Source organism: Leptonychotes weddellii, chromosome 8 (genome assembly GCF_054177405.1).
Source record: "Leptonychotes weddellii isolate Sample4059 chromosome 8, ASM5417740v2, whole genome shotgun sequence".
Taxonomy (NCBI): Eukaryota; Metazoa; Chordata; class Mammalia; order Carnivora; family Phocidae; genus Leptonychotes; species Leptonychotes weddellii.
In genome coordinates, this window is record NC_138376.1 from 42,211,317 (window position 1) to 42,227,183 (window position 15,867).

Genomic DNA, 15,867 nt, shown 5'->3' on the forward strand with positions numbered 1-15,867 from the left:
TGTAGAAAAAGTTGACAAATCCAACACATTTTCATGATAAAAACAGCAATCTAGGAATAGAAGAGAACTTCCTCAATTTGACAAAGAACATCTTTGAAAACCCATATCTAACATCATACTTAATGGTGAAAAACTAAAAGCTTTCCCCCTACAATCAGGAAAAAGACAAGGAGGTACACTCTCACTTATTCTATTCAACATTGTACAGGAAGTTCTAGCCAATTAGGCAAGGAAAAGAAAAGGCATCTAGATTTGAAAGGAAAAAGCAAAACTATCTTTGTCAGATGAAATGATCTTATATATAGAAAAATGCAAAGGTTCCACACATGCAAACCTACCAGAGGTAATAATGAGTTCTGCACAGTTTTAGGATATAAGTCAATATGCAAAAATCAGTTGTATTTCTGTACACTAGTAATGAAATATCCAAAAATGTAATTAACAATTCCATTTATAATAACATCATAAAGAATAAAACGCTTAGGGATGAATTTAAACAAGTAATTGCAAGTTTTATAGACTGCAAATAAAATATTATTGAAAGTAACTAAATCTAAATAAATTGAAAGACATCCCATGTTTATAGATTGGAAGACAATATTAAAATAGCAATACTCTTCAACTTGATCTACAAATTCAGTGCAGTCTCTATTAAATAAATTCCCAAACTGCCTTTTTTCTTTTCTTTTCTTTCTGAAATGGGACAAGTTGATCCTAAAATTCACATGGAACTTCAAGAGATTCCAAGTAGCCAAAATAATCTTAAAAAAGAAGAACAGAATTTATGGACTTACCCTTCTCAATTTCAAAACATACATCAATGCTACAGTAATCAAAATACTGCTATACTGGTATAAGGATAGATATATAGATCAATGGCAGATAATTCAGAGTCCAAAAATGAACCCATTCATTTATGGCTAATTGATTTTCAATGGGGAAAAAAAAGTTTTTTCAACAAATGGTGCTGGGACAACTGGATATCCACATAAAAACAAATGATTTTGGACCTCTTTCTCACGTGGCATATGAAAATTAATTCAAAATGGATCAAAGACCTAAATGTAAATGCTAAAACAATAAAAATCTTAAAAGGAAATATGGGTGTAAATCTTTGTGACCTTGGATTAGACAATGGCTTCTTAAATATAATACCACAGCAAAAATAACAAAACATAAATGAACATTAAAATTAAAATCTTTTTTGCATCAAAGGACACTATTAAGTATAAAGAGTTGCAAATTGTGTCTGATAAAAGTCTAGTAACCAGAATATATTTTTAAAAATGCTTACAAGTCAACAACAAAATAATAGGTAAACAACTTGAATAGCTATTTCTCTAAAGAGGATACACAGTGGCCAAGAAGAATGTGAAAGGATGTTCAGCATCACTAGTCATTAGGGGAATGGAAATTAAACCCACAGTGAGATGCCACTGAATATCCATGAGGATACCTACAATAATAATAAAGAAAAATAGAAATAACAAATATTGGTAAGAATGTGGAGAAGTTGGAAAACTTATACATTGCAGGTGGTAGTGTACAAGGGTATAGCAACTGTGGACAGCGGTTTGGCAATTCCTTAAAAAATAGAGTTACCAAATGAAACAGTAATTCTTCTCAGTATATAGTTAATAGAACTGAAGACATAATTTCACACCAAAACCCGTACACGGGTTTTTATAACAGCATTATTTATATCAGCCAAAAAGTGGAAACAATCCCAAAGTCCATCAACTTCCAAATGGATAAATAAAAGAGATATATACATACAATAGAATATTATTCAGCCATAAAAAAATACTGGTGTGTGCTATAACATGGATAAACCTTGAAAATATTATGCTAAATAAAAGAAGCCAGAAACAAAAGCCCACATATCCTATGATTCAATTTATAGGAACTTTCCAGAAGAATTAAACCCAGTTTCCAGCATATGGGAGGATAGATGAATGGGAAGATACGGGTTTTCTTTGGGGTGATGGAAACATTCTGGAATTAGGTAGTGATGATGGTTGCACCTTATAAGTATATTTAAAACCACTGATTTGTGTACTGTAAAATTATTAAAATGGTGACCTTTATGTTATGTGAATGTTATCTCTATTAGAAAATAAATAAACAATAACACCCAAAAGAAACTGTCACTCAATGCAAGTTTTCACAGTGGCACTGTGCCATTCAGTGCCTTCATTTTTATCTGAGTAAAAGCTTGAAGAGTTGCTTTTAACATTAGAATTCAATACATGAATATCTTTCACCATAATATAGAGTGCACAGCATTTATATTTGTTGAAATAACATTTTCTACGATCTCATTCAGAGAATAAAAGCATAGAGAATACTTCCTAAGTCATTTTATGAGGCCAGCATTACCCAAATTACAAAACCAGACAAAGACATTGCTAGAAAAGAAAATGACAGACTAATATTTCTCATGAACCTAGATGCAAAAATACTCAAAATATTTTAGCAAATTAAATCCAAAAAATATAAAAAAGAATTATATGCCACAAGGAAGTGGGATTTGTCCGAGGTATGCAAGGCTGGTTCAACATTCAAAATTCATTTAATGTTCGGCAGGGAGTCTGCTTCTCCCTCGGACCCTCCCCCCTCTCATGTGCTCTCTTTCTCATTCTCTCTCTCTCAAATAAATAAATAAAATCTTTAAAAAAAAAAAAAAAAAAATTCATTTAATGTAATCCATCACATCAACAGGTTAAAAAGAAATCATATGATCATATCAATAGATGCAGAAAAAGCATTTCATAAAATCCAACATCTGTTCATGATAAAAACTCTCAGTAAACCAGGAATACAGAGAAAATACTTCAACTTAAAGAATGTCTACCAAAAAATGTAACAGCTAACATCATACTAATGGTAAGAAACTTGAAGCTTTTTCTCTACAATCAGGTACAAGGCAAGAATTTCCCCTCTCACCACTCCTTTTCAGCATTGCAATACAAGTCCTTGCTAATGTAATTAGACAAGACAAAGAAATAGAATGTATACAGTTTGGGAAGGAAGAAATAAAACTGTTATTGTTCACTCATGTTTGTAGATGAATTTATCTATGGAAAATGCAAAAATCAACAAAAACTCCTGGAATTGATTAGCAATTCCAGCACAACTGCAGTGTATGAGTTTAATATACAAAAGTAATTGCTTTCCTTTTCATGACAGCAATGAACAAAAGGAATTTGAAATTAAAAACATACTAACATTCACCTTAGTCCTCAAAAAATGAAATACTTAGGTATAAATATAAGTCTAACAAAATATATACAAGATTTATAGAGGAAAAACTACAAAACTCTGATAAATGGAATCAAAGAACTAAATAGACATTCCATGTTCATGGATAGGAAAACCCAATATTGTCAATATGTCAGTTCTGCCTGACTTGATCTATAGATTCACTGAAATTCCAATTAAAATCCTAGCAAATTATTTTATGGATATCAAAATATTGATTCTAAAGTTTATTTGGAGAGGCATAAGGGGAAGTATAGCCAATACAATATTAAATAAAGAACAAAGTTGGAGGACTGACACTACCTGACTTTAAGAATTACTCTAAAAGTACAGTAATCAAGATTGTGGTATTATAGAAATAATAAACAGATAGAGACATGGAAAAACTAGAGAGCCCAGAAACACCCTTGTAAATATAGTTAACTAATCTTTGACAAAGGAGCAAAAGTGAAACAAGGAAAGACAGTCTCTTCAACAAATGATGCTGGAACAACTGGACATTCACACAACAACAACAACAAAAATGTATCTAGACACAGGCCTTATACCCTTCACTAAAATTAACTCAGAAATCTGTCACAGACTTAAATATAAAATTTAGAACCATAAATCTTCTAGAAGATAACATAGCAGAAAACCTAGATGACCCTGGGCATGTCTATTTTTTAGATACAGTACCAAAGGCATGATCTATGAAAGAAATAATTGATAAACTGGATTTTGTTAAAATCAATTACTTCTACTCTGTGAAAGACAATATCAAACGAATGAGAAGATAAGCCACAGATTGGGAAAAATATTCACAAAAGACCCATCTGATAAAGGACTGTTATCCAAAATATACAAAGAATTCCTAAAACTCATCAAGATGTAATAACATTGTATGATGACAGATGGTGACTACATTCATTGTAGTGAGCATTGATTAATGTATAGAATTGTCAAATTACTATGTTGTACACCTGAAACTAATATAACATTGTATGCCAACTATACTTCAATAATGCAGTTTTAAAAAATGAACACATAAACCTTGGGGCTGGGGGGTTTGCAGGAAAGAAAAACAAAACAAAACTCAGCAAAACAACATACAACCTGATTAAAAAATGGGCCACATTAGCAGACACCACACCAAAGAAAATATACAGGTGGCAAAAAATCATACGAAAGGATGGTCCACGTCATATGTTAATAGTGAAATGTATATTAAAATAATGAAATAACACTATATACCCATTAGAATGGCCAAATTCTAGAACACTGATAACACCTAATGCTGGTGAGGGTTTGGAACAGCAGGAAGTCTCATTCTTGCTGGTGGGAATACAAAATGGTACAGCCACTCTGGAAGACAGTTTAGTGATTTCTTATAAAACTAAATGATAGTCCTATATGATCCAACAATTTTGCTGCTTGGTTCTTACCCAAAGGAGTTGAAAACTCCTTTGTTCACAGAAGCATCTGCACACAAATGTTTGTAGCAACTTTATTCAAAATTGCCCAAACTTGAAAGCCAACCAAGACGTCCTTCAATAGGCAAATGCATAAATAAACTGTGATATATTCAGACAATGGAATATTATTCAGTGCTAAAAGAAGTAAGTTACCAAGGCATGAAAAGATATGGGAGAACCTTAAATGCATATCTCTAAATGGAAAAAGCTAATTTGAAAAGGCTACATAGTATATGATTCCAACTATATGAAACCAAAAAACTATGAAGAAAGAGGAGCCCCTGGGTGGCTCAGTTGTTAAGCATCTGCCTTCAGCTCGGGTCATGATCCCAGGGTCCTGAGATCAAGCCCCACATTGGGCTCCCTGCTCAACGGGAAGCCTGCTTCTCCCTCTCCCACTCCCCCTGCTTGTGTTCCTGCTTTCGCTCTCTCTCTCTCTCTCTCAAATAAATAAAATCTTTAAAAAAAACTATGAAGAAATAAATTATGAATTAAAGATCAGTGGTTTCCAGGAATTAGGGAAGGGGGGAGGATGAATAGGTAGAGCACAGAGGATTTTCAGGGTAGTGAAAATCCTCTATATGATAGTATAATGATGGATACATGTCATTATACATTTGTCCAAACCCATAGAATTTAAGAGTGAACCCTAATGTAAACTATGGATTTTGAGTGATTATGATGTATCAATGTAGGTTTCTCAGTTGTAACTAATGTACCATTCTGGTGGGGGATGTTGATAATGGGACAGGATGTGCATGTGTGAGGACAGGCAATATATGGGAAAGTTCTGTACCTTCCTCTGAGTTTTGCTTTGAAGCTAAAACTACCCTCAAAAAAATGAAGTCTTTAAAAATATATAATCAGACCGATTTTTGTGACATAGTAAAACGGATAATGTATTTTATATGGAAAATCAGGTCATGTGCCTTAACGGTTACATGCCCAATCCTCTGCTTACCTAAGAGTAAATTTCCGCTATCTCAGCCAAGTATTATTATTTTCCAGGCAGGGAAACCCAGTCACATGAGCTCAAGAAAAGAATAATGTTCTTTTGGACAAGAAGATTAAGTTCTTCCTAAGCTAAAGATTTAGTAGTGATGGGCAACAATATACTTACGTATTCAGGAATTCTCATGGCTTCCCATAAACCAACGTGACACATATGTATAATTTTTCATAAAAATCATTTTTTGTGAAGGAATCTCTTCCTCAATTCAGTTCAGTCCTGATCAAAAAGTAGTGATTAACCAGTAGCTACCTTCAAAGTGCTGTGCTAGGTTCTGGGTGCAAAACGATGAATTAGACAACATTTATGCCCTTAAGTGTATAGTATGAACAAAAACATTTATACCTAAGAGCATGTAGAAGGATATTGATTTGCTTTGGGGAGACATCACCTTGAAGGGCATAACAATTTCCCCTCTTCAACATTACTTAAAATATAACCAGAAATTTAAAAATATATGAGATGTATATAATTTTATAAATATGGTCTTTAAGAATCAAAATTTTATAGTATTATTACTACCACTAAAGGAAACACGTCACCATACTGAAAAGTTTTTGGTTTTTTACTGTGGGAACAGAATAGAGTGATGGCAAAAAAATTACACATTTCTGGAATTGGATCATGACCACTCTGGTCAAGGACTCTGCCATTTTCTAGCTGTGTGACCTTGGGAAAGTTACTTAACTTCTCCATGTCTCAGTTTCTTCCTCTATAAAATTGGTGTGATAACTAATAAGACCTACCTCATAGAGTTGTGAAGATCAATTGAGTTAATACATGTAATGTGCTTGGCACAGGGCTTAGCCCAAGTAAGCACTCATTGGAATGCTGACTGTTCTTGTTGTTTCACAAACGAGTTACTTGCTTCCATTCTGTTACCAATTGTCTCTCCCAGCCATCACACTGGAGGCTACCACTCCCCATTCTTCATTTCTGAGCTTAGATAACATCTCCTCCAATAGTCATCTTGGCCCCACTCTGACAGAGTAGATGTCTCTTCCTTCACTTTCAGATCTCTTTAGAGGTACACATAAGGGCATTTGTTTTACTGAATTAAATTACTTGCTTACTCCTCTATGCTTTTCATGAGAAAAACCGAATAAGAGCAGAACAGTGTTTGTGCTCGACATAGGATAGGAATAGAGCACGACTTCCATAGATTGTTGAATAAAAGAACCATGAAGGGAACATGTCAGATCTGATCATGCAGGATAGGAGGCAAGAAGGAATAGAGAGCACCTAGTCTGAAATGAGACACAAGTAAATAAGGGAGGGAGTAAAAGAAGGATGGGAAGAAAAGGAGACAGCAATGTTTTGTAGTAATTTGCAACATGTAATTTTGAATCTTAATGTCTCAGTTTTCTAGGGCATGAGGTTATTTCATTCTCAGTAACCCACTCAAGAGTTTCTCCTAAGAGGAACAAGTTATCAGAGGTCCCTTTCCCCCATATTTCCTGAAAAACCGATTGCTAGACCCTCCCATGAACCAGGGACTTTTCCAGAAAGATTTAGCAAGGCCATATTATAAGAAAATGTGGTCTTTGGAGCCTAGAGATGTCAGATAACTTCCTGCAAAACTAATACATTTATTTGGGATATAATATGCAAGCTCAGTACAGTCATTACAGAGAGTGCTCAGACTTGATTTCATTTTCTTTCCAACAGAAAAGAAGGAAGGAAACAACTTCTTTTCAAATACCTGAAAGTCAGCCGGGGGACACCTCTCTGTTTCTTTCTTCAATTTATTCTTCAAAATACACAGCAAAACAAAGAAATAAACTTCAAACATACTATTACCAGGTAGTCAGCCTTCAAGAAAGTAAAACAAGATTGCTGTATTCTGGATGATATCTATTCAAACCATTATTATTATTTTTTTTATAACACCCATCTCTTCTCAATCCTCAGAACCACTATCTCCCTTGTGACAGCAGGATCATTATACTACTCTCTTACCTAGTACCCTCTCTTCAGTCTTACCATTCTGGATTCCATTTTCCAGAGATGTTGAGAAAGCCTGACTTTGTTGTCTTCACCTTGCTTTTGTCTATACGCTACATGTTTTCTCCTGCTTTTAAGTCTTCATGAAATCCTGCCCTCCCTGACTGAACACTTCCCATCCCTAACCAGCTAGTAATCTCTTTCTCTTCAAGGAGTCAGCTTAAGAGTGACTTTCCCTGTGGGGGAGCCATCCATTTTGGTTTTCTCCAGGCTGAATTAGGTGTTCTTTCATGTTCTCATGACACTCTCTGCATCCTTCTACCCTAGAAACTCACAGAGTGGTTCTATAATAATAACACTTCTAATTCTCTGGTGCACTGTGAGATCATTGAGGCTAGACTATGTCTTATTGATCTTTATGCCTCGAGCTCTTAACTAAACTCCTGGGCACATAGGGAATACTAAGAAATATTTCATGAAATGGATTCATAAAGTTATTATAGGCTCCAAAAAGTATAGTCTGGCATTAGGAGTAAGAATATAAAATCTGGGACAGCCCATGTAATCTGAGATCTTTGAACAACCTAACTACAACCACTGAGAGGAAAAAAAAAAATCTGGTTTTGAGTTTTACTTTCTTTTTCTTTCTCATTTTTAATATATTCAGGTTAGTCGGAGAGCTAAAAGTGACAGAAAAAAGTATAAGATGGGTAGTTAAACAGAATTACTCAGACTATTGTGAGCTACATTTCTCTTTTTTTAAAAATAATCACTTAGAGGAATTGATATGTAAAGCAAATAATATTCGCACCATTAGATCACATAGTTTTAAATTATATTCAACAAATATTTTCAGATCCCTTCTATATACCAGACACTGTTCTAAAAATATCAATTCATTTAATTCTGATAACAACCTTAAGAGGTCATCACTAGACAAATTTGGAACTTTTTTTTAATTGTCATGCGATATTAGGCTGACTCCTTTTCTGTACATCCAACAGAAAGATTTTGAATTGAAGAAAACAATACCTACAGAACTAAAAATTGTTTTCAAATGCCCTAAAAGATCTCAAGAGATATAAAGAAGGATATCACATCAAAATGAGTACTGTAATATTTATCATCTCTAACATGTTTACAAAACATAAAATAATAATTTGAAGATTTGAGTGACTTTTTGTATGGCAATAGAGTACCATGTATTTAAAATAAAGTGCCTGACAAATTATGGACAGAAAGAAATGGAATACTTTTCAAGATCAATCCAGGCTTGTTGCAACATAAAGCATTATCAGAACAAAATCTTGAAACTACTCTCGTTTCTCCTTATTTATACTTTTAGTAAAGAGTGATGATTAATTGCAGGTAGAAGACTTAAAAAGAACAGATTGAAGTAGAAACAAGTTGAAGTGCCACACACAGAAAAAACCCTAATGGCACTGAATATTTAGAAAACAGCATATGGGGTCCATATTTGTGGATTGTCAATGGCAAGAAATTTGAAGATGTTAATGAATATAGATTGCAACTAAAGTAGCCACAACCTTTCCCATTTTTAAAAGAATCGTACATGGAAGAGGAAAAAACAGACATTAATAAATCAGAGGGACACATTATACCACAGGATAAAGTTAGCAGATTTGTATCAGTGAACTTGAATGAAGCCACAGAAGGCCTACTTGTCAAATTTACTGATGACAAGAGGTCTGGTGAAATGGCTAATGCTTTGGGTAATAGCAGCAGCATTTAAGATCTGGTTAAACCCCAAATTAACAAAATTAAATTAATACATGCATACATCATGTAGGTATCCTACTTAGCTGTCACCTCTTCACACAGGCCTTTTTGACCATCTGTTTCTAACATGGCCTTTGGGATTCTCCACTCACCATCACTTCACCCTATTTTGTTTTCATCATAACATTTATCCCTTCCTATTATTTTCTTATGTATTCATTAGTTAATTAGTTCACTTTCTAAAGTTCATGAAAATGGTAACCTTGCTTAACTTATATCACTGAGAGTAGAATAGAAACACTAAGTAAATATTTGTCAAAGAAATCAAAGGCCTATTTATTTTCTTCTCTTAAAAAATGACTAATGCTTGGGGCACCTGGGTGGCTCAATTGGTTAGGCGTCTGCCTTTGGCTCAGGTTGTGATCTCAGGGTCCTGGGATGGAGCCCCTGCTCAGTGGGGAGCCTGCTTCTCCCTCACCCTCTCCCTCTGCCCCTCCCCCCATTCATGCTCTCTTTCTCTCTTGCTCTCTCTGTCAAATAAATAAATAAAATCTTTAACAAAAATGACTAGTGCAGATGGGAAAATTATAACAATAGTATTTCTTGTGAAATATGACATCTGTAAAATAACAGAAACCCCAAGCTGGGATCAAAAGAACTGGATGGTCTTGCCACAGATTAGTCACTTGACCTTTGGTAAATCATTTAATTTCTCCAGAACAGTTTCCTCATCTATAAAACAGGGCTAATCATGTCAACCCCTCAGCAGTTTTAAAACAATGTGTATGAAAAAATTTTCCAACTATAAAGTACAAAACAACTGTGAAGAATTATGCCTATAGTAGGAGTTAGGGGGATTGACTTAACACTCAGTATCAACCAACAGTCTTGTGACATTTGAAAAAAAGGAATTAGATACAGACATTGGTTGCATCTACATGATAATGTCCATTTTGTACCAGCAAGACCCAAACCAAATTACTGTATCTCCTCCTAGTTTCATATTATGCAAGACATTGAGAATTGTCTAAAGGAAGACCACATGAGTAGAGGTTTGGGGAAAGTGTCATTGAAAAACAATGGAATTAATTAGGGAAAAAGTAGAGGAAAGGGAAGGAGACTGTGATACTTATTTTAAATATATGAAGGGTTGTCATGTGGAAGATTTATTCCATGTAGCACCAAGAGGCAAACTAGGTATTGAGGATAGAAGGCTAAGAAAATTATATGTTGGTTTAAGACCTTATTTTAATGTAAGGAACAGTTTCAGAGCAGCCCCATGATGGTGGAAGTCATAAGTTAAGGTGGTCCATCCAAACTAGGTGGGGAAACATCAGCAATGTTATTAGAGGGCTTCTAATATTAACCGAAGTTGAGGCTAGGTGATGTTGGAGGCCCTTCCCATATCCAGAATTATAATCAAATGCAATATTCCTATCATGGATACTGAGAATTAAAGGATCCTGAACTCACACTGTGATGAATTCCAAAATATTCTTCTTAGAGACGAAATCAATTTCATTAGAGAGTGGCAGGTGACATCAGTCCTGAGTCAGAAGAAAGACCAGTGGGGTGTGGTATTCACCAGAGAGCACTTCTGCTTGTACCACAACATCCTCCTAAGGATCTGTTTAACATGTGGATGTCTCCTTTGCTTGACAACATTAACTATTAGCACATTTATGACCCTTGTGTCCTTCAAGCTTTTGCTGCCGTGTTTCTTATGACACTTGGTTTTGCAAGTACAAATTCCAGCTAAATATATCCTTCAATTCAAAAATGGTCTCATTCCCCAGTTTGGAAAAGGGGGAGTGGAGGCGATATCTTCAAGATTCAGCAAGTGCTAAGTTGGCAAAGCCAAACAAACGTGAAAAGGTTTGTCTGAAATGACTTTTGCATAGTCCTGCTTGAGGAACACAGTGGCTCCTCTTCGTTACTTAAATGTTGACATTAAAAAGACAAATACATCAACAAATCCTGTATTAACCATGGGTGAACATGCTTGTCATGTCCGTAGCATACACATGTCTGTGTATGGGTTACGGAAATTGCACGTGAGAAATGGAGGAGAAAAGTAGAGAAGCGGGAGATTTAACCCACGGAGAAATAGGTTAAAATAATTTTTATGACTCCCCCACCCCTTCCCACCCTCCTTCAGCTTCAGCTCTCCCTCAGCGCGGGCGGAGGCTGTGAGCTGCGGACTCAGTGCTGGAATGAGGAGTAATTGAGCCCGAGCCGAGCCCGAGGTAGCTTTCTCCCCCCCGGTGTCATTGCTGCAGCCTCCAGTGCCAGGTCCCTAGCTCCTCAGCCGCCTCTCTTCACGGTGCAAAATCGTCTGCAAAGACAGCGAAGCCGCCGCAGAAGTTGCCCTGCACAAGACTCCGGAGGCATTGGCTCAGTAACTTTTCACGTCATTTTCTGCTCTGGAGCCCCTTCTCGCGTCTCCGCGCAGCCTTTAGCACCGCAAATCACAGTGCTCATGGGGCAGGCGAAGAGCGGCTTACGGCACTGAGCGGAACCGGACTTGAGCCCGTGATGTCCGGTACCAAATTGGAGGACTCCCCCCCTTGTCGCAACTGGTCATCTGCTTCGGAGCTGAATGAAACTCAAGAGCCCTTTTTAAACCCCACCGACTATGACGACGAGGAATTCCTGCGGTACCTGTGGAGGGAATACCTACACCCGAAAGAATATGAGTGGGTCCTGATCGCTGGGTACATCATCGTGTTCGTGGTGGCTCTTATTGGGAATGTCCTGGGTGAGTCTGGTCCCGGGCAGCCCTCCAGAGGGCTGTCACGTCCCCTCCGCCCCGGGCTGCAAAGGCTCTGAAGACCCCTCCCTCCCCCTGGGATGCAAACAAAGAGGTCGCTGCTCTCGGGGTGGGGTTTTCTGTTAAAAAAAAAAAAAAAAAGTTTTCTGATTTTCGGAACCAGGACCGAGCCCTGGAATGGTAATTCCTTTTTCTGCAGGGAGAAGCGGGGAAGCGCGTTTCTTTTGCGATCACCACGGTTACAGGCGGCGAGAGGGAGGCAACGAACGACAGGGTCTCCAGGTGGATTTTGTTGAGTGTGGGGAAATTGGTCATCCTTTTTTTGTAATGTAGCCAGGGATTTCAGGGGCTTTCTGGAGAGCGAGAGCTGGGAGACGACAAAGCTGTGCTCCTAAGGAGCAAGCTCTCTGTGGCCACTGAAGTCACAAAGGATTTGTGAGGTAGGTAGAGTGCCCTTTGGCGAGGAGGTTAGGCTCTGTCTAGAGGTGGTAATGAAACGGCAGGGAGTGGAAACAGGCGAAGCACGGAGGTGCACTCATGCACTGAAGCTGAATTAAACAGGAACCATGCCAGGAGCCAGCAAGAGGGAGGGGCACCTGAGAAAAGTACCAAAGAGATCTCAATCATTCATCCGCCTATCCATTCATTCATTCATCCACTCAACCAATATTTTTTTTCCAGAGCATGCTTGTTGCCAGGCTTGAGGAAATTTTGTAATGGATTTTTTTTTCGCCCAAAGACAAGACCAAGCTAAACGCTAGGCTCCCTATTTGTCCCTGAGTTTGTATGCAAAGGTAGATTTCCCCGTCCGTTTCCCAGCTCGGCACAATTTCTGAGTGTTGGGGAGGGGGTGCAGTGCGGTATGGGGCTGTGGTGATGGAGTTTATTAGGGCAGCTGGGGAATCCACTTAATCCACTGGGGAATCCACTTAAAGAAAAGGAGCCCTGGAAGGGAGGGACGACTTAACATGAATTGTGAATGGAAGGAGCGTGTACCTTGATGAATGGAGAGTGGGAGGCGTTTCAAATGCAGAGGGCAGTGTGGAGGCAATCTCTGTTGAAAATGACAGGAGGAGATGGGGGAGGCTAGGAGAAGATGCTCTTGATTTTCAGTTACAAAAAGGGAAGATGGGTGAGGTGAGATAGGCTGAGTGGCTTTGAAGTCCAAAGCAAAGAATTTGTAGCTGCAATGGAGGATGATAAGGAACTTATCAGCACTAATCTGATTTTTACCTTCTCTCCCCAAGTATGTCAGTCTGGGTAGGAAGCATTCAAAGTAGTCTGTCACCAATTCAGCAGGCAGAGTAGTTGGTAGTATGTGACTGAGAAGCATTCTGGAGAGAGTTGGTAGAATATTATTTTTTTAAGAGAGATACAAATCCTCTGAAAACTTTTTTTTTAAAAAATAGTACTATATTATTTCCAGGCTATTTTTGTTGTTGTTTTAAAGGTAAACATAAAGGGAATCTTTGGGTGATGCAAACAAGGTGGATGAAGGTGAAAATACACATGCTTAGGGTCCTTTGCTATAAGGGTAAGTCTGCTAATAATAATGACTTTCTTGTTTCCCTTCCTGGCATCCATTCTTAGAGTTACAACTATTAAAACACATGGCTGCCAGCATAGAAACATATCACTGTTATGCCCACACTTAATGATAAGTAATCTAAACTGAACATCCATTGAGTACCTACCTTGTGCCAGACTCCTTCACATACACTCTCATTTAAACCTCAAAGTAACCCACGTTTGACAGAAGAAGAAACAAGACTTAGAGAAATGAAATGGCTTATTAAAGAACATGATTCAGATTCAGCTCCATTTCTTCTGACCTCAGATCCAAAATTCTCCATTGATATTCCACTCTAGAGCTAGAAAGCATAGAGAGAATGAATTCTTTGCTCCTTGTTGTCTGCAAGCCTATTAAATGTATTTCCTGTTCTCTCTTGCATCTATGCCCACTGTTAATAGATTACCATGAAGGGTTAATGGCTCTGTCATTGTCTCCAACAAAATCCTATCCAGAGAGGAATGTTATTGCATTGCAGTAAAAATTTGACCTGTTTTGCAGGAATAGCTGCAAATCATAACTATTTCCCTTCCCTAATTTTTATTTCAGCCTTAATCTCTGTGATAAAATTTGTTTCCCTTTGCTGTTACTTTATTCTGGCCTTACACAGAATGTTGATGCATAGTCTTCATATTCTAACTGCATAGTTTAGGGGTACGTGTTTGCAAGCCTAGGGAGTGTTTTAGTCTCAAGAAGGAAACACCTCTACAGTAAGACTACGTGTTTCATAATGTCAAGGAAAAGAGCACTGTCCACAGCCCCAAGTGCTGAAATGGCCAATTCCATTCAGCTTAAAAAGAAAAATTTACTCAAAGCACTGTGCTCTCAAGATACTGACAGCTATTTTCTCTGGGACTAAATGACATTGAAATCCTCTCTGGCTGAACTGAAACCCATTCTTTACTGACATATTCCCTGAAAGTTGATGAAGTTTAAGTTTGACATTTAAACAAATGATCAGTGTGTCATTACTCACAGACAACTTCCTGCTCTTTGATATCACTGTCAAATTTGCAAAACGGATTAGATTGAGAATTGCTTTTTTGCCCCTTGAGTAAAAGTAATTTTATGCATAGAGTGGCAGGACAAGGAATCACATTATTCATGCAAAACAAAGAGGCAACTATTAGGTATGAAGGTGAAAGACCACAGTGTAGGCAGCAGATGTAATCCCTGACCCTTTGGGTCCACCCACCATTTGCACTTTCATGTAACTGACTACTTAGAAAATTTCAACCTTGTTGAACTTTCAGATATAATGTGATCAGTTAGAAGTCATTTCCGCCACAATGTCCTTTTGTGAAGTGATGTAACAGGATATGCCCTGAGCAGAATGACAGAGTCTAGATCATCTCCACCTCTTTTTCTTCTCTCCACAGTTCCTCTCTCTCATTGTGTCCCTTCTCCCATTTGTATCATATATTTCTTCCCAGTGATGAAAAGCAGTTTTCTGGAAAAAAAAATGCAACACAAGTCATTCAAAATAAGACAAAAGTGACCCTACATTAAATTTCATGAGTATATGCATTCTAATAAAAGACATATGCATGTCTACTTATAGAATTTTAGGTCATAGGAAGGAAGATAGGGTAGAGTTCTTTTTGGACACAGTGTTTTTCCAGTATCTTCAAAATTATGCCACATATAACCTATTCCTAAGTATGTCTTGTACTATAGCCAAATAGATGCATTCAATTATTTGACCAGTACATTTTGAGCAATATTATGTTTTTAAAATTAATGTGTGTTGGGGGGAGGGCTCATGGGGACACTCAGAGGAATATATTTGGTGTTATTCCTACTTCTTTTTCCTTGAGTTGAAACTGGATGGAGTGATGGGTTCTAGTCAATTCAAACATTAAATAGCTGGAAGAAATGAGTAAGTCTCTGCCTGTCTTACTTCTGCATTCAAAGATATCATGATTTTTTTTTTAACCTGGAATGCTTCTATCTTCCCTGTTGTTGTCTCCATATGAAAAATGAGAACATTCAACAAATGACATCAGTCCAGGTGTGCTTCTTGCTTCTTGTGTGACCATTAGTATGTTATTGAATTCTCCAAGTCTGTTTTTTCTATTTGAAAATTAAGATAGATAATGCGGGCCTTGTAGAAATATGT

The 15,867-nt window shown here is 37.2% G+C and overlaps 1 protein-coding gene across 1 annotated transcript in view; it reads left to right on the top strand.

The window, feature by feature from the left end:
• Window positions 1-10,741: 10,741 nt before the first annotated feature.
• The window catches only part of HCRTR2 (hypocretin receptor 2), a 110,002-nt gene continuing 104,876 nt past the window's right edge, over window positions 10,742-15,867 (top strand). Inside the window, exon 1 of the mRNA XM_031037896.2 lies at window positions 10,742-12,166. Coding sequence (XP_030893756.2) covers window positions 11,944-12,166 — 223 coding nt within the window. The 5' untranslated portion in view covers window positions 10,742-11,943. The remainder of the gene's footprint in view (window positions 12,167-15,867) is intronic.